The sequence below is a fragment of the Tauraco erythrolophus genome, chromosome 5 (assembly GCF_009769465.1).
Source record: "Tauraco erythrolophus isolate bTauEry1 chromosome 5, bTauEry1.pri, whole genome shotgun sequence".
In the NCBI taxonomy this organism is placed as follows: domain Eukaryota; kingdom Metazoa; phylum Chordata; class Aves; order Musophagiformes; family Musophagidae; genus Tauraco; species Tauraco erythrolophus.
This window is the reverse complement of record NC_141469.1, coordinates 16,115,847-16,133,836: the sequence shown is the minus strand read 5'-3', so window position 1 is coordinate 16,133,836 and position 17,990 is coordinate 16,115,847. Positions and strand designations below refer to the sequence as shown.

At 56.6% G+C, this 17,990-nt stretch overlaps 1 protein-coding gene across 1 annotated transcript; it reads right to left on the bottom strand.

Annotated features, from left to right (window-relative positions):
- Positions 1–8,279: 8,279 nt before the first annotated feature.
- Positions 8,280–9,991, bottom strand: POU4F2 (POU class 4 homeobox 2). The gene is made up of 2 exons (XM_086611934.1): positions 9,674–9,991; positions 8,280–9,221 (listed from the first exon to the last, which is right to left on the bottom strand). The coding sequence occupies exons 1-2, from the start codon at positions 9,989–9,991 to the stop codon at positions 8,280–8,282; spliced, it is 1,260 nt and encodes a 419-aa protein (XP_086468060.1).
- Between the last annotated feature and the right edge of the window lie 7,999 nt (positions 9,992–17,990).

Sequence of the window (17,990 nt, the reverse complement as noted above, 5' to 3'; positions counted from 1 at the left end):
TTTTTGCACAGCATCTGTTGTGTGCAAGTGTGTGCATGTGGTTTTGTGCGCACCTGTGGGATGGAGGCTTTTATCATGCTAAAGTTTTTGCAAGCCCTCCTCGTCACATTCTTCTTTGGCCAATGGGGCTTTGCATTGCTGCCAGGTGGGTGCTGCCACATGTGTCGCTGCCAGAAGCCCCTCTACAAGAGTCACAGCCATTACCAGGGTGGGAATAGAACCTCTACATGGCTCATTCACTGCTGTACATCCACCTTTTCTGCCCACAAAATACGGCAAGAAACTGAACTGCTTTTCACTTGTTTAGAAGCCATAACGGCTGTTGTCGTGAAATGTTGTCATCGTCACAAGACTTTTCCATGGCTTTACCTCCCCATCTGGCGGGGGCTGACTTGCCCAGCTAAGTTTGACATGATGTTGGATGCCAGGTTGGATGAGGCTTTGAGCAACCTGGTGTAGTGGAGGGTATCCCTGCCCGTAGCAGGCAGGTTGGAACTAGATGATCTTTAATGTCCCTTCCAACCCAAACCATTCTATGATTCTATGTTCTTTAATGGCTTTTTTTAAATACAGACAAAGCTATCTCCCTGTAAAATGCTCCCCAGAAAAAGTATGTTCTCACTGTGAAGTTTATCCCACCTACTTCCACAGCTTTTCTTCCAAAATAACACCCTGCCACAGGCAAGAGAAAAGCTACTGTTTCGAGTGAGCAGATGGGTGAGAAAGGGCTTTCCACCATGCAGTGAGCCCTTCTCAAATCCAGCAGGACACACACATGTGCCCACATGCACCCTGAGAGTACTCGATCCTCAAATGCCACACACAAACGGACAGGGACAAGACATGCCAGTCACATGCTCAGCAACGTGCCGCTGTGCTACATCTCCTATATGTTCCTGCTGGCAATAACTACAAGCACATCTGCAAGTACCATTCAACGCGTCAGCCTCGGGCCTTATGGTGGCTCTTTGTGCCTCGTGTTTTTGCCTACGCAGGGTGATGCTTTTGCTCCCCATCCTGAAGGTATTTTTCTCTTCCTCTGCCCAGAGAGCATCTAGGACTAGAATAGTGGTGGTGGCTCTAGGAGGGGGCTCACATTGCTGGTGATGACCCTGCGATCCGCAGAAGCCGTGTCTGGCTCTTGAGGAGCAGCCGTCTCTTGCGTGGGGGTCAGGGCTGTATGCACCCCATGTCACACAGGTGGGATGTCCCCCGGCCTCGCTACCCAAGAGGTGGGGAGGGCTGGATTCAGTCGTGTGGCTGCTCAGACATCGCGCTCCTGGCTGGAGATGATAAACGTTCCCAAGGGTGTCAGGGTGTCCCTGGTACTGTGCGGTCACGTAAACATCCCCTTGACACAGGCCTGTGTGGAAAGCCAGTTAGAGCCCCTGGGGGGGCGTTTGTGCCGGGGGTTTGCCCGGCTGCAGCGGGGTTTGAAAGACTCCTGACAACCGCACCCCCCCACACACCCTCCGCAGCCCCCTCTGCCCTGGCCCCTGACCCGTACGCTCTGAGGGGATTCCAGGCGCAAAGGGGCCTTTCCGATGCGTGGTGAGAGCCCCCTCCTGCAGGAGGGGAAGTGCCGGCGCCCTCCCCACCGCGGCCCGCGCGCCGCCGGGGCAGCGGGCGCCCCTCCCCGGGGCCTCGGGGCGGGCGATGCGAGACTCCGTGTCCCTTTCCCCGCGGGGAGCCAGCCCCGCCGCCCGGCTGTCACCGCTGCCTCCTCCCCGTTATTTACATCCGTCTTTAGCAGTCTAATTACCCGCTTTATTGCTTTCGCCCGGGGGAAGCCCGGGGACGGCGGCGCAGGGGAGGACCCTCCCCGCAAGCCCCCCCCGCGCTCCGTTCCGCTCCGCACGGCCCGGAGTGGGGGGGAGACACACACAGCTCAGCCGGGACTTCCCCCTCCCCGCCTGGTTTACAGCAGGATTTCGGGCGGGGAGAGGCGGAGCAGGTCTCCGGAGGCGACCGCGGCGGCGGCCGAGGGAGCTCCCGGGGAAGGGGGCGGGGGGGCGCTCCCCAGCATCCCCCCTCATGGGGCGGCTTCATCGTGTTGCACCAACGCCACGTGCGCCAGCGGAGAGGGGGAAAAAAACCCGACAGAATATGTGGCTTTTCAGAGAAGCAGCGAGGTAATTTATTGGCCTTTATGCTCTTCCGATGGAGCGAGGGAGAGACGGCGGAACCGTGTCTGCGCGTCATTAAGCGCGTTTATTCCGCCTCAGCCAAAAGAGGTTCCTCCCCAGCCCCCCGCTGACGGGGGATCCCCCGCGCCTCAACCCGAGCACGGAGGCGAGCCCCGGGCCTCCCCCGGCCAGGGCTCGGCGCCACGGTGAGGGGCCGCCGCACCGGGGTGCCGCTCCCGCAGCCCCGGAGGGGAGCCCCAGCCTCTCCCCGCTCCTCCAGGTTGTCCGCGGCGCGCTCGCTCTTCCAAACTCATCTAAATTACATCAATAACAGAGCGCACTCTTTAATGAGCTCTCAACTTTAAAGACTTGAAGGATATTAACAAGCCGCTTGACAAATGGTGCTTAGAAGCACATTAAAGACGCTGCTAATGGAGCGCATAATGACGGCTAATTTTCGATCAGATATAAATTAGAGCCCCAACAGTTATTTGCCTTAAGGACTTTATGTAAATGATCCTGTTCTGTATAAACGGGGAGGCGAGGCGAGGCGAGGGGAGCCGAGCCCCGCCGCGCTGGGGAGCGGGGCCGCAGCCGGACGGGGCGCGCAGCCCCCGGCTCCGCCCGCCGCGGAAACACCGCGGGGCCCCGCCGCGCCCCGCCTCCGCTTCCCCTTCCCCCTTGCTTCACCTCCCCCCCCTCCCCCTTCCCACGCCGCGCACAGGCGGAGGAGGAGGAGGCCGAAGGCTCGTCCCGCTCCGGGGCTGGGCCTGCTGTGCCCGCCGGGGAGGACGGTGCCAAACGCCCGCGGGGGTTGGGGCCGGCCCAGTCCGCCCCGGCCGGGCAGCGCTGCGCCCCGCGGGCTCCGCGGCCGCGGAGGGCTGGGGCTGGGGCAGGGGCCCAGCTGCGAACCCGGCTCCTGCACACGCTCCCGGGGCTGTCCCAGCTGCCGCCCGGCGCTCCTGCAAGCGCCTTTTTTTCTTCCTCCGTTGTTTTGGTTTGGGGCTTGTGTTGAGTTTTGGGGCAGGTTTGGGTGGGTTTTATTTCCTTTTTTCTTGTTTTTAATATTTTTGGCAACAAGTGCCAGCTGGGGGCCCGGCCCGGGAGAGGGAAGGCGTGACCCACCCCAGCACAGCGGCCGCGGCTCCTGCCCGGCCTCCGGGATGCCTGAGGCACGGAGGAGCCCTGTGAGCAGGTCAGCAACGCCCCCGCCGCGGGAGGGGGGTCCCGGCTGTCAGTGGGAACCCGCGGAGTTTTCTTGGGGATTCTTTGGCTGCTGGATTGGGGTCTTTTTTGCTTTCCGCCCCGCTTACTTGCGAGGTGTCCTCCTCCCTCCAAAAACCGCGGTTACCTTTGCGGGGCGCGCCGAGCCGCAGCCGCGGGGCAGGTCCCCCTCCTGCGCCGCCGGGCTCCGGGCTGCCTCCTCCGGGAGGGCCCGGGGGTCTCACCTGCCAAAATAACAATGACAATAAAGTGGGAGGGAGAGTGTTGTTCCCCGTCCTCGCCCCCCCTGGTTACCGCGCCGGGGCCACAAACCAACGGGGCTTCCCTGTGAGCAGAGCGGCTGCCGCCGCAGCTCTAAGGGGGGGATCCGTCGGATGGGGGGCGGGCTTACCCCCTCCGACCAGCAGCCCCCCGCCCCGAGAGGGGGTTTTGGGAGAAAAACCGGCGACCCTCCCATCCTTCCCTGTGCAGCGACCCGCGGGCTGGGGCGACCTGCCGCCCGTCGGGGCGGGCCAGGGCGCGGTCGTTGCGCGGACGCGGAGAGCTCCGCCGGCGGCCGTACTCACCCGGGCGGCCCCGGGGCTGCGCCTCCTGCTCCGCGCTCGCTGCCCCGATCCATCGATTTGTTCCTGAAAAAACGCGGCGCGTTCTTATAGCAGCTACGAGCAATTAATATTGCATTAACCCTATTTAAAAAAAAAAAAAAAAAGGAAAGGGAAAAATCCGCACCCTCTCAAAGCCATCTATTATTAACGCGAGTGTAATTGGAGACCCGAGACGTGGGTGTGTGCGTGTCGTGGGGCAAGGCAGGCAAACACAGGCGTGACAGTGTGGCGGGAAGGAAGGGGAGCCGAGGGTGGCTAATATTTAATTTCAGGTCTGTGGTTTTCTAATTCGAGATTAAAAGCAGTCACGTCTTTGAAGCCAGACACTTGGTGTAAATGTACAGTTAAAATATTCTATTCCACAGTCCCCAGACAGAGCTCTGCTACTCCCAGGCTTCATTAAATTTTAATTATCATCCCAGACTGAAGCAAGGGAAGAAGGGGAAGACTGTCCACCTAATTGCAATTGATAAAGGCAAAGAAGCCTGGATCTTTTTCCTCTCCGCGCACGCACAGCAGTTGTTGTTGTTGTTGTTGTTGTTGTTGTTGTTTTAATGCGGGCAGAGCCGAGTGAGGGCAGCGTGAGCGTCTCCGCCTATAGATCTGCTGTTTACAAAAGATGCACGTGAAAGAAAGCTGGGAAGTGATGTTATAGATGGGGGGGGGGGGAGATACACACACACATATAGGCTCTTGGAGAGATCTGGCGAAAGATCAACGGAAGAGGCAGAGACCCTCATTAGGGCTCGGCAGCTTATTGTCTCCCAAAACAAAGCGCGCCGGTGCCTCAGACCTTCCCGGCCCGGGCGACGGGGCCGCGCGGCAGCAGAGGGGCTGCCCAGGTGCCCGCCCCGGGGCTCTCGGAGCCCAGGAGCCTCTGTTCCCCCCCACCCCCCAGCTCTTTCGTGCCTTTTCGTTTGTTCATAATCCGCATGTTTGGGACAGGCAGGTACGGGAAGAAGGCGACTGATTGCCCCAGGTTTTTAATTTGGGAAACTAGAGAGCAGTCTATCTCCAGGCAGTAAAAAGTAAAAAATAAAACCCGCCGCGTTTGCTTTCTAAGCAGCTTCCTATTATCACATCGCCACTTAATTTTATTTCCATTCTCTCCAAGTTAAATAGAAAGCCGAGCTCACAGGGGAGCTGCCATGTGCCTACAGACTGGGGATGTCAAGCAGAGAGACTCACTGTGCAAAGTTAATTTCAATTCCCGAGGAGGATTTCACATTCTCGCTCGCTCTGACCCACAGTAATTAGCTGAGATAACTAATGATACTTACTTATTCCTTGTAATTATCTGGATTTAATAATTCGCTGTGTAATTTATTAATTCGCCCGTAATAGCCTTTAAGTGAATGGCTCATTTAAGAGGGCGAAGCGGCGGTTCAGGGGCTGTTCACCGCCTGCTGCCTGCGCTTACTGACGGGTTTGGGGGGGCTCTCTGCTCTTTTCGGGGGTCTTTTCGCCTGGCCCGTGCCCCGCCGGCCTGGCTGACCCCGGGCCCCCGAACCGCCGCTTTCCGCCGCTCTCGCCTCTGAAACGACCCCCGCGGAGGTTGCGCGGCAGCCCAGCCAGCGGCGGCGGGGACAGGGAGGCCTTTTCCCCCCGCTGCCCGCGCCGAGGGAAGCTCTCGGCGGGAGACGCAGCCCCGGCGGGTGCCCGGTCGGCGGGGCGCGCAGGGGTGCGTGGGCTCCGCGCAAGGACAGCACCACCCCTTCCCAAATTGCCGCCCCGCGCCTGCAGCCCCGGCAGCGGCTGGAGGAGAAGAGAAACCGCACTGCGCGCCCGCGGGACTCCTGCGCGCCCGCGGGGTCGTGCAGTACCGTTGCGGTAGCGATAAGGGTAACGAGAGCGGCAAGCGCGGGCCGTGCCGGGGCCGCGGAGGGCCGGGAGCGGGGCCCCGTCTGTGCCGGCCGGGCCGGGAGGGGGAAACGAGGCGCTGCTTCCGCGCCCGCGGAGCCACTGTCCCGGCCGTGCCAGCAGGCCAGCACCCGCGGAGTGCCCGGGCGGCTTTGAAGATGCAGCCGGAGCTGGTGGCTGGGCGGAAATATGAATATTTAATAGCGGTTCGCGTATGATCTCCTCTCGCCCTCCCCACCCGCCGCCGTCGGGTTTCCCCGGCTTTTGTGAGCGCCACGCGGGGAAATTACTTTTTTTCTTCCTGTTTTTTGTTGTTTTGTTTTTTTTTTTTCCTTTTTGTGCGCGTGTGGCACCTTTGACTCCGGGATGCAGAGCGGCTCGGGGCAGAGCGGGGGCTCGGAGCGGGCACCCACCGACCCCCCTCCCCTCCCCGCGCGGTCACGGCCGCGCACACGGTCACCGGCGGCAGCCGCTCGGCGGGCGGGGCGCGGAGCGGCGCGCAACGGCGCGGAGCGGAGCTGTCCGTGGTGCTGCCGCCGGCACAGCCGGCACCTCCCGGGCCGCCCCCCCCATCCCTCGCCCCGGGGGGGGCCGCAGCCGGGCCTCCCCCCCGCCCCGCTCCCCGCTGGAGCCGGCGCCGCAGGCCGGGCAGAGGGGTGGGGTGGGGGGTGCGGGACCCCCCGCCTCGCCGCGGGGTTTGAGCGAATCCCGCGACCCGGAGGCGTCGTTGAGCTCGGGCAGAGGCTCGCGGTGGAAAACAAGCGGCAGCAAAGGCGCTTTGCCAATGAAACGTTAAAATCCTTTTTTCTTTTTTTTTTTTTTCTTTTTTTTTTAATGAAAGACGATTTAACAACATTTAAAAATAACTCAGTACAGTACTAGAATAAATAAACCTCCTATTAACAACAACAAAAAAAATAAAAACCCAAACAAACCAAACCATAAAAACAACCCAACAAAAAAAACCAACGAAATCGGGTCATGTACAGAACTTAAAGACTTCAAACAGTCTCGGATAGAACAGCGATACAGCGGAATCTGTAAGAATATATCTATATGTGCGTCAACGCCAATGAAATATTTACAATACATCCCGGTACCCAACCGAGTACCCTCGTTTTATTGTTGTTGTTCCAAAAGAAATGTACCAAACCATTTGTGAATTTTACAAGTAGTGCAGCCTCGCTCGCTCGCTCCCTCCCTTTCCTACGAATTTCAATTTGGCTTTTCTACAAACGGACCTCCAAAAGGGCCTTTCCTCCGTGGAAAAGTATTGCAATTAAAGGTAATAAATAACCGACCGACCCTCCAAATAAATAAATAAATAAATAATAAGCAATCGGATAGATAAATAACCGAGCCGGTCTGAACACCGTCGCGATACAGCTTTGAAACCGAGAAAGACGGATATTGTGCTGGCAAGAAACCCGAAGGGACAAACCCACCCCACCCCCCACCCCCCCACGCTGTCACCTACGCGGCCACGTCCTTTCTCGCTTCGGGAGCAGCGTGTGGTGGGGACAATATGGGAATCCCCATTAAATATGTAACGCGGTAAACAAATACCTCGGACAGTGAATCAGGCTACACAAATAATGTAGGACATCTACTACAGGGTGCCGACGCCGTACGAATAAGGATGCTCGCCAGAGAAATACCTTAGGTTCAGGTGACAATTTACAGATGGCCAAAAGGGACGTTCAGAAGAAGAAGAGAAAAAGCTCACGTTCATAAATCCTACCAACACAAAATATTTGATTCTCACTATCCATTTTTCTTTTACTTTTATCAAGACTTAGATTAAAGAGGTGTAATTAATTAGAATGAGCACAAAATGAAGTTGCTAGAGAGATAAATTAATAATTTACAAGGGGTTGTTTGGCAGTAATCTAATAATAGCTTTTGAAGACCAGTGAACACAGCAGGATCAGCTCTTTCCCTAAGCGTTATAACTTCAGAGAAGGAAAAGGATAATAACCACAGTAAAAATATATATATATTTATATATTTATAATACGCAGTGTAAATGCAGAAAAACCTGCCATCTGTTTTTTTTTTTTTTTAATCATTATTATTATTCTTTTATTATTTAAATCAAAATACTTTTGAGACGTCTCTCGCGGCGCAAGCCTCAACTCTAGATTCAAGTTTGGGTCCCGAGAAAACCATGGCACCGCGGCCACGCCGCTGCGAAGGGCACCTTTCGCGCCCGCACCCGGGCGAGGTCTGTTAAGAATAAAAACCAGCGGTACTTGCCGGGGCGGGTCCGGGCGGCGGCTCCGCGGGGAAGTTCCCCCGAAAGTTGGGCGCGGGGCGGACGGTGGGGGTGGGCTGGGGGCGGCGGGGTGGGGTTGTTGGGGTTTTTATTTTCATCCTTTCCTCTTTTTTCGTCGTTGTTGTCGTCGCGTGTTTAATTTTGATGGTGTCGATGACGGTGATCTGTTGCGCCTCCTCCGCCGCCGGCTCAGATGCCGGCCGAGTACTTCATGCGCTTCTGCTTCTGGCGCTGGTTGCAGAACCAGACGCGGACCACGTTCTTCTTGAGGTCCAGCTTCTCGGCGATGGCGGCGATCTTCTCGGAGGAGGGCCGGGGCTGGAGGGCGAAGTAGGCCTCCAGCGAGCGCTTCTCCGGGGCGGCGATGGAGGTCCGCTTGCGCTTCTTCTCCGCGCCGCTGAAGAGCTCGGGCTTGGCCAGCTTCTCGCGGTGGGACTTCTCGGCCTCCTCCAGCCAGGCCTGCAGGATGGGCTTGAGGGCGATCATGTTGTTGTGGGAGAGGGTGAGGGACTCGAAGCGGCAGATGGTGCTCTGGCTGAGGGAGCCCACCCCCGGGATCTTCAGGTTGGCCAGCGCCGAGCCCACGTCGGCCTGGGTCACCCCCAGCTTGATGCGGCGCTGCTTGAAGCGCTCGGCGAAGGCCTCCAAGTCGCGGGGGTCGGCGTCCACGTCGCTCATGCAGCCCATGTGGGCCGGCAGCCCGTGGGCGTGGGCCATGCCCAGCGCCGCCGGGTGCATGGGGTTCATGCCGGCCATGTGGGGAGCGTGCCCCGGCGTGGAGACCACGGCGCCGTCGGGGGCCGCCATGGCCCCCAGCGCCAGCCCCGGCGTCAGGTGCTCCAAGAGTTCCCCCTCCAGCGCCTGGTGGGGCTGGTGGTGGTGGTGGTGGTGGTGGTGATGGTGGTGGTGGGTGCCCGACAGGGCGGACGGGTGGGAGATGGGCACCGAGGAGGAGGAGGCGGCCGAGGTGCAGGGGATGGTGTTCATGGTGTGGTAGGTGGCGTCCGGCTTGAAGGGGCTGTGGTGCGGCGGGTGGTGGTGGTGGCTCTTGCTCGGGGAGACGATGTCCACCGCTGCCAGGGCTTCGGCGCGGGCCAGCAGGCTCTCGTCCAGACCGCCGAATATATTGCTCTGCAATTGCAAATAGAAGGCACACATAACGCTCAGCAGGGAATTCGCCTCCCCGCGCACATCCGCCGTGCCACTAAAACCTTCCCAGCATGTTAAAAGAGAAATCCTGGAGAAGGGGAGGGGGGGGTCGGGGGGGAGGGAGAGGAGAAGAGAAGAGGGAGCGAGCGGGGCGAGGGAGCGGGCGCGGCGCGCAGCCGCTCGCACAGAGGCAGCCGGCGGCGGGCGGGCGGGCGGACGGACGGACGGACGGACGGACACACGCACCAGCCGCACGCAGCATCCCAGGTCATAAAAATTAATACGGGCGGCAAGAGCCGCCGCATGCATAAGTTGGGCGAGCGCCCGGCGGCGCCGGGTGATTTGCTGCGCGGCCATGAAAAAATCATCAGGCGGATCCGGGGGGCCGCCGAGGGGCTCCCCTTAAAGCGGGGCGGCGGGCGGCGGGCACCTACCGGAGGGGCGGGCAGGCAGGCCCGCCGCATCGCCTCCGCGCCGCCGCCGCTGCCGCCGGGGCCGGAGCCCGAGCCGGAGCCGGAGCCGCCGCTGCCGGGGCCGGAGCCGGAGCCGGGGCCGGAGCCGGAGCCGCGTCCGGCGGAGCCGCCGGTGCCGGTGCTGGTGGGGGAGCTGGCGGCGGGGGCGGCGGCGCCGGCGGAGGGGCAAGGCGAGGCGGTGTGCAGGGCCGAGTACTTGGTTTCGTGGAGGCCGCCGCTGCCGCCGCCGCCGCCGTGGGGGAGGCCGAAGGGCTGCTTGCTGCTCAGGGACATCATCATGGTGCTCGCCGCCGCCGCGGCCCGGCCCGCCGGCAGCCGGCCGCCGGAGGAGGGCAGGGGCGCGGGGCCGGGGGCCCGGATCCCCCGGAAAAGCCACAGGAGCCCCGGCCCCCCCTCCCCGCGCCCCCACCCCCCGGAAAAAAAAAAAAAATTTAAAATCCCACTCGCCCCCCAGCCGGCTGCCCGAGCCCCGCCGGGGAGGACGCGGCCGGGAGAGGCGGCTCCGGCGAGCCGGGGATGCGCGGGGGATGCGCGGGCTGCCTCCCGCCCGCTCGCCCGCCCGCCCGCCCTCCGCCCGGGCGCTCGCCGCCGTCCGCCGCCGCCGCCTCCGCTCCGGCGCCGGCCCTCGCCTCTCGCGAAGTGCCCTCCCCGCCGCCGCGCCGGTGGGTTTTACTCTCTCCCCTCCCTCCCCTCCCCTCTCGCCTGTCACTACAGCCCAACTCCTCGGGAAGGGCCCTCCGCGCCTGCCTCCTCGGCCCTGGCCCCCTCCTCCGCCGCTCCCTGCCCGCCCCCCGCCGCCCCCGCGCCCACGCCCACGCGTGCTCCCACACTCACCGCCGCGCCGCACCCCGCCGCCTCCCGGAAAGGGGAGGGAAAAAGCCAAAAAAGCCAAAAAAAAAAAAGGGGGGGGAGGGAAGCGAGACACCCCCCCTCCCTCCGCCTTACATCCACCTTCCATTAGAAAGATTTTTTTAAAAAAACAAAACAAAACACAAGGAAAGGAGAGAAAAGTCCCGTCCGGGCTCACGGCGAGCTGGCAGCCAAAGAGTGTCCCGGGCGCTGCCCCGGCACGGCTCGCCGCTCCGGCGGGGTGGCGGGGGCGGCGGGGGCCGCTGGCCGCCCGGCGCTGAGCGGGGGCGGCGTAGGAAAAGGCCGGGACCCGCTGCCGGGGTCTGTTCCCCCACCCCGGCGTCCCCCGTCGACGGGGAGCCGGGAGGATTCTCCTGCAAAAGCGCACCGCTGTCCCGTCAGCTTCCCCCTGCCTCTCTCTTCGAAAAAGAAGAAAAGGGAATTAAAAAAAAAAAAAAAAAAGAGAGAGAGGGAAAAGAAATCGGAGACAGTCACTTTTACTGAAGACGGCCGGGTTTATTTCCATGAATTTCACTTTGCAGCAGAAAGGTTAAAATAAGTGCTTAGGTGTTTAATTTCTCACCTAAACAGCAGACTGAGTAATTTTAAGGGAAATAAAAAAAAATTACATTGTATCAGCTCTCACTGTCGCCAGCTCGGAGAAATGAAATAAATCAAAGTTAAAAGCTTGAGTATCATTTAATTATGGTGCGAATAGCGCTTGGAAAGAAGTAGAACAACATCTCTAAACAAATTATGGCCGGGCCAGGAAGGAATTATTAGATTGAAATTTCATTTAGGCTCGGGAGACACAGCGCTTCAATATGTAATCTGTTATGCCTCATCTGATTTGTATGCTTAATTCAGCTTGACGAATTTATTAGTTTTCATAATAGTAAAAAAATTGAGCAGCACTATGGGCTAATGCATTGTGTGTACTATAAATTGTATGTCACCGTTGAAAGGCTGAAGTCTATAGAAATCTTTTATTAATGACAACATAGGAAAGAGGATTTTCTTGCAAGCCTTTAAGGAGTTCATGCCAAACCTCCGCGCTTCGTGTCTCAGTAGGCTATTAACATATCGTCATACTAATTAGGCTACTTCATGAGTGATATAATTTCAAACTTTAAATTATGTTCTAATTAACAAGGGTTGTCCAATTTGCTTAATCTTCAAAAGGCTTTTGGCTTGTCTAATTAGTCTAAAGCATCGAGCACCTCCAACGCCCAAGCAAAAGCCATCAATAATATTTTTGCGGCTTTGCAGGGGATGCCGGGCAGAGCCCACGCGAGGCGCGGCCCGCCCGTGGCGGCCGGCGGGGCGGCAGCTGTCCCTCCGCCTCCCGCCGCCGGAGCCCCCGCAGCGCGCCTGGCCGCTCCCGCGCTCCCGCCTCCGCCTCGCTTCGCGCTTCTGCACGGGCGTGCCAGGAGCTGCGCGGGCGAAGGAGGAAAACCTCCCACTTTCGGGAAACAAAAAAAAATAGATTTAAAAAAAAATGTAAAAAATAGAAGAAAATACCTCGTTGGCGCTGGGAAGTCCGAGCGCAGCCAGGCTGCCGGGTGCGCGGAGCCGCGGAAGGGGCTTTGCCCGCCCGCCTCTCCGGCTCAACTTTGGCAGAGAGAAGGGCGAGGAGGAGAGCTCTCCACGCTATACGTTTAACCCCTCCCGCATTGAGTTTAATTACTCGCAATAGTTGGTCTAATGTATGCTGTCACACGGGAGAATTGAGAATGCATATCGTTAATATGAATTAATCTTGATTTTAATAGCGACTGACAACCGATCTCCAAAACGCCGAGCGGTTACCGCCGCCCCGAACGGCCGCCGCGGGGGTGCGGCGGGGCGCGGAGCAGCGCGGCGCAAGAGCTGCGCAAACTTTCCGCGGTGCCGGGCCCGGGGGCTGACCGCGGCGGGCCCCGGGGGTCCCCGCGGAGGCCGCGCCCGCCGCTGGCTCTCCGCGCTCCGGGGGCTCGCCGCCGGCTCCGGGGCCGCGCAGCGCCGCGCCCCGCTGCCGGCAGCGCCGTGCCCGCGGCATCGCCGTCCCGGCAAACGCCGCCTTTCCTGTTTTTACCCCCCCTTTTCTACCTTTTAAAAATTGTTTTGGTTTTTGGTTTTGATTGGGGGGTTTTGTGGGGTTTTTTTGAGAGAGAGACGCCGCGATGCCCAGCTGCACCCCCCGCCCGGTGTCGTGAGGGACGCCGGGGGGAGCCGCAGCAGGCGCGGAGCCCCTGCCGCCCGCCCCTCGGCAGCTCGCCAGCCCCTCGGGGCCGCGGGCCCCGCAGCCGGCTCCGCGCACCAGTGGGCCACCTAAATAAAAAGAGAGCCTCCCGCCCCGTACCCACGCCCACACCCTGACCCACGCAGACATCTGGGGAGAAATCACTGTCGCCTCTCATGTATCCATGTTCTGATTTACGATTAAAATTTAAAGACGCGCATTCATATTTTACCGAACCTAATGCGCCCTATGAATTTTTAATCCATTAAGATGCGGGCTACACTTTGAGCAAACTCTACCTTTGTTTGGAGCGCAGGGCAGCGCCGGCCCTGGCTCTGCCGAAGGGGCGGCCCCGGTGCCCCACACCACCCTCGGCCCCCGCCGCCGCCGGGCCGCTCCCCCGGGGCTCCGGGGGAGGAGGGCGACCTGGCCTTGCCGCAGCGGAGACGCCGCGGGTACGGAGAGCTGCAACCCGCGGAGCCGCGGCAGCCACTGGGCTGGGACACCCCGTCGGGGCAGCCCCGCACCCGCGGCGGTCCCTCCGCCTCCCCCCCGCCCTTCCCCAGCAGCCTCGCTCCCCCCAGGCTGGCATCGCTGCCTGCACCGGCTCCTGCTTCCCCCAAATCTGGTTTCGGGGCCGGTGCGTGGTGTTGGGCCGTCACCGGGGCGGTGCACCCTTCGCGGCTCCCCCGCCGCCCCCTCGGCCTCGCCGGGGCCGCGCTGCCGCCGCGAGTCAAGTCAAGTCACGAAGTCAAACTTAAAGCCCGGAACGATCAATGAAGACTTTTGCCGTCCGTGGCGCCTCGTGCTTCCTGGCACTAAAATAAATGCAAGAAATCGAAACTTAATTACTTGAAAGAAATCCAGAAATCCCTCTGCATAATTTACCCCGGCATTTTTCGTGCCGTTTGTGTTGAACGCACGCGTTTAACTCCGCACGCACCTCTCCCCCGCGCCGCTCCCCTCGGCAGGCGCCGGGCGGCGGGCGGGCGAGAGGCGGCCGGCTCCTCCCCGGACCCCCGCACCCCCGGGACCCCGCCCGGCCGAGGGGCGAAGGGAGGAGGGGGGGGGGTGTCTCCGAAGAAGACCGCGTTTCTGCCTTGGGGTCTCCTAGCGCTGAGCCCCCCCTCCCACCTCCGCGGCTGAGAGCATCTCCTGGGGCAGGGATGCGGGCAGGATGGCGTGCGGTACCCTCCGCTCACCGCCTGCCAGGTCTGAGCCCCGAGCGAGGCGCTCGGCAAATATTTTCTGATCAGGAGTGTCTGGCGTAACAACCCAAGTCTCCTAAGCGTAATGGAAAGTGCCAATAAAGTAACTCAGTTATTCTGATAAACTCTCCCCTTGTCGTTGATGATACCCCCGTGGCCTCCGCGGTCCTTCTTATGAATAGGGTATGACACCTGCTAGCTGGGGGTAGTATATTAACTGGCAATGCAGCGATGACCTCCTCGTTTGCCATCTAGCCTGGCTGCTGCGAGCCCGCTCGGTGAGCCTTTCGCTGAATTCATTAGGACTGGGAGTCTGCCGGCTCGGGAGCAAACTTTATCATAGACACCTCATCGAGAAGTTGAAGTAATGTTATGAAAGAATGAAAAATACATTTGGGAGCTGCCTGGAAACTGAAGTACATTTTGATTTAACTTACATTAACAGAAACCTAATGTAAAAGTGAAGGGATCTAACAAAACCATTAATAATTTAAAAATAATTACAGATAGTCTATCCTTACTATTCATAACCACTCAACATTTTAGACAAAGAAAGCTGAATATTCTTCATGGGAGAAAGATGTGAACAGACTGCTAAGCAGGAGCCGTCCGGCTCGCGCTGCCTCTCCAGTGCTCGTGTACGTCGCACGTTCTCCATGGCACCATCCAAAAAGTACCTCTCCAAGACGGAGGGTGAAAGTTGGCTGGAGGTGGAGGGCGGGTCCTGCCTTTGTGTGGGGCTTTTTGGCAGGCGTACAGTGTGGATTTCAACCCCTCCTTCCTGATGGAGTTGCTGTTTGAGGTGGGCCCAGTCTGGCAGGGGAGACCAAAGATGCTCTCACCCCTCCTTGGTCTCTCACAAAGCTCTGCCATCCTTGGTGGCCTCAGGAAAGACCTTTTCCATTCGTAGTCTTGGTTAACACCAGTGGCAACAGTGACTCTCCTGTCCTGTGCTGTGCTGTGCTACTTAATGACAGCTGATATCAGCACTATACATCATCTGCTTGGCTTGCTGTGGCTCCGTACAAAAGTTATTTTTGATGCATCCATTTTAATTCAAGTTTCCATCGTGTGCTTTATAACTCAAGGGTCTTGAGCATCCCGCAAGGCTGTGCCTTTGCCTGTGTATCTGTTCGTTGAGGGTTTTTTTGAGATGCACCTGCTATCCAAACACTGTGTAAAATCAAAGCAGATGGATACAAGGCAAAATTCACAAGTTTTCCTTACAGATAAAGATAAAATTGTAAAGAGGGAAATTCACAGACATTAAGTGGCTTCTAAAGGAAAAGAAATATCGGACAATACAAAGCAGGTAAGAAATTCAGATTTAACTCTCACAGGAACCTATCTTACAAATAGCCTCACAGGTGGGGTCCCTTCCTAACAGCTTCCCCAACCGCTCCTTGCACTGAAAACATTAAGATCTCATGGATCATTAAAATAAATAATCCTGCAAATCACATTGTGGATGTCCTTGGGTCTCTTTTCTTGCTGATTTAGACAAAACCCTGGTATCTCAGATTACCCTCCATTAATTATTTTCATTAATTTCCCTTGTTATAGATGTATTATCACAAATCATATTCCAAACACATCCCCTAATTAAGCACGAAATTCCTCTCTACCTCTGTATGCCATTTAAATGGAGCAATGAGAACGCGTGCGTTCAGTGCGCCTCTGCCACGCAGCCAAGCCCGGTGCCTGGAGGCTGGTGGCAGGCGCTCACTATGACAAAAGACAGTGCTTGCATGTCAGCTGACTTTTGGGACTTGCTGTAACTTCGAGAAAATATTTTGATTTTTCTATTTGGTCATCAACATGGGCACGTTCTCAGCTCAGAGCTCCTTGCCCTTCCAAATTTTCTATGTCCTCTATCTTCTTCTGTAGGGTTTTCAAAGTAAATCTGAGTTCCTTTTCTCCCCCTTGCACCATGTGAGGTGTTGGCTGCTCTCTTTATTTTCCCCAGGATTCACCAGGCCCCACAGAGCACCCTTCCCTTTCAGCCTGGAAAAAAAGCTGTGACAGGTGATAAGCACTGAAAAAGGTGATGAAAACCTCGTGTTTCTGAGAAGGTTGGCACCAATGGATAGATGCAATTTTAAAAATGATTTAACAGTTGTGTCACTGGATTGATGTTTGTACCTCAAAGCCATTAAAGAGTGTGCTAAAATACTTCTTTAGGTAAAGAGGATCCTGCGGCCCTGTGTGAGAGGCATGTAATGAACAGCTGTGGTATTTGGGGGGTGTGTGTGGCATGTCTCTGTAGTTTTGGTGAGGTCTTGCATAGAATCATCCTGCTTCGTGAATGGGCAGCAGAAAATATCTGTGAATTATTCTGTTTTCTCCCTTTGATGCAATGTCCACACAATCAGAGCATGACGGGCCTCGACCCCGGCTGGTGAGGAAGGCCCGCGAGGACCAGCTTCTGCTAGAAATATTAGATATGGGCTGAAGCATCGGTCCCTGCAGGACCAGGCACACTCAGCTCAGACCTAGTCTACAGTCTGCTTGAAAACCAGGCTTTAATTCTCAAAAGATGTATCTGTATGTAAGAGCAATGATAATGTGTTTTTTTGGGGGGTCCACCTCATGTTTGGACATAGACATTTGTCTATGCTTTAGTCAAAGCTAATCACAAATCCTCAACTTCCCTCCCCCCCCCCTTCTTTTTTTTTTTTTTGTTAAAATTCAGTAGAAATGCATTCCACCTTTCCTACAACCTCTGGGCACACATCAAAGCCCTTCCCTTCACACACAGAGCATGGGCAGTCATCTGCCTGTGTTCTCCTAGCCCCTTTTATAAATGAAATACTGTATGTTCTGAAGACTGTTAATATAATGAAATGAAATTTTGAAATGCCTCTGCAGCTCATATCAACATTTCCTATTGGAAACAGTCTTTTAGGACTACGTTATCATGTGTCTCTCGCAGTCCTGAGACAGCAATCGAATTCCAGTGAAATCTCTTACCAAAGGCAATCAAGTCGATCAATGGGAGTTTTGCCAGGAACATCAAACCTGATGAAATTGTTCTGTGTTAAGAACTGCAAACATACACATGGAAAAGCAGACAGATCAGAAGACAGGACTGTGAAGACAAAGAAAAAAACACACACAAAAAAAGAAATGATACCCAGAAAAAAAAAAAAAAGCAGATTAGTAATCGACTGCCATATATAGCAAACCCAATGCAGAGTTTAAAATGTGGACAACTCAGTTTATAGCCTGCAACACAAACTTCTGTACAGGCATTTACTCAGAAGAACTCTCATCCACACATCCTGCTTTTAAATATTCTGCTGAATTGCGATGAACTAAACCCGTGCTTAACTGCTTCACTGTTTGTTTTGACAGGGGACACCTGGGACAACCTGAAGAGGCTGTCACTTTGAAACTTTTAAGTATCATCACCAAGCTGCACGTGTCTGTTGCTACATATATAGAGTAAATACTGCATCGAATCATATTTTTACTTGTTAACCCCTTAACAGTCATGTTGCCTGGTAGGTACCCTGATACAGTGAACTTTTTTGAGTAAAATGCGTTTTATTTTTCTTTTTTAGGCCAGCACGTTTCCTTGGAGTAAGTAAATTTGTTGCTGCACACCCGTGAGGTGGAGGCAACACTTTTCGCAGCATCCCTGTTTTTCCCAGTGACTTGGGCTCCCAGCCCACTTGGCTGTCTCTCAAAATGTTCCTGCTGAGTCCAGATACTCTAGCCCAAAGCAGACCAAAATGGTGGAGGTTTTTTGTCTTTTTTAAAAAATTATTATTTTATTTTATTATTTTTCTGTTGTTGTTTGCTTTTTTTTAGCTTGATATTATATTTAATAACGTTCGTAGGTATTTTTGAATGAGCAGGTTGGATCTGACGAAGCTTTTACAACCATTAGAACTTGTCTGCTTTAAGTGCTGACAGCTGTGGAACGGCTCTTAATGAGGACGGATGCACTCGGGAGCGCCCTTTCCGTGGTTTGTCCCTCCGTGTCGGTACCGGCCGG

Excerpts from the sequence above, each read along its gene's own strand:
- POU4F2 (XM_086611934.1), bottom strand. The coding sequence starts at position 9,991 with ATGATGATGTCCCTGAGCAGCAAGCAGCCCTTCGGCCTCCCCCACGGC. Across the intron at positions 9,222-9,673 it reads CCTGCCTGCCCGCCCCTCCG|AGCAATATATTCGGCGGTCT; the intron begins GTAGGTGCCCGC and ends TTGCAATTGCAG.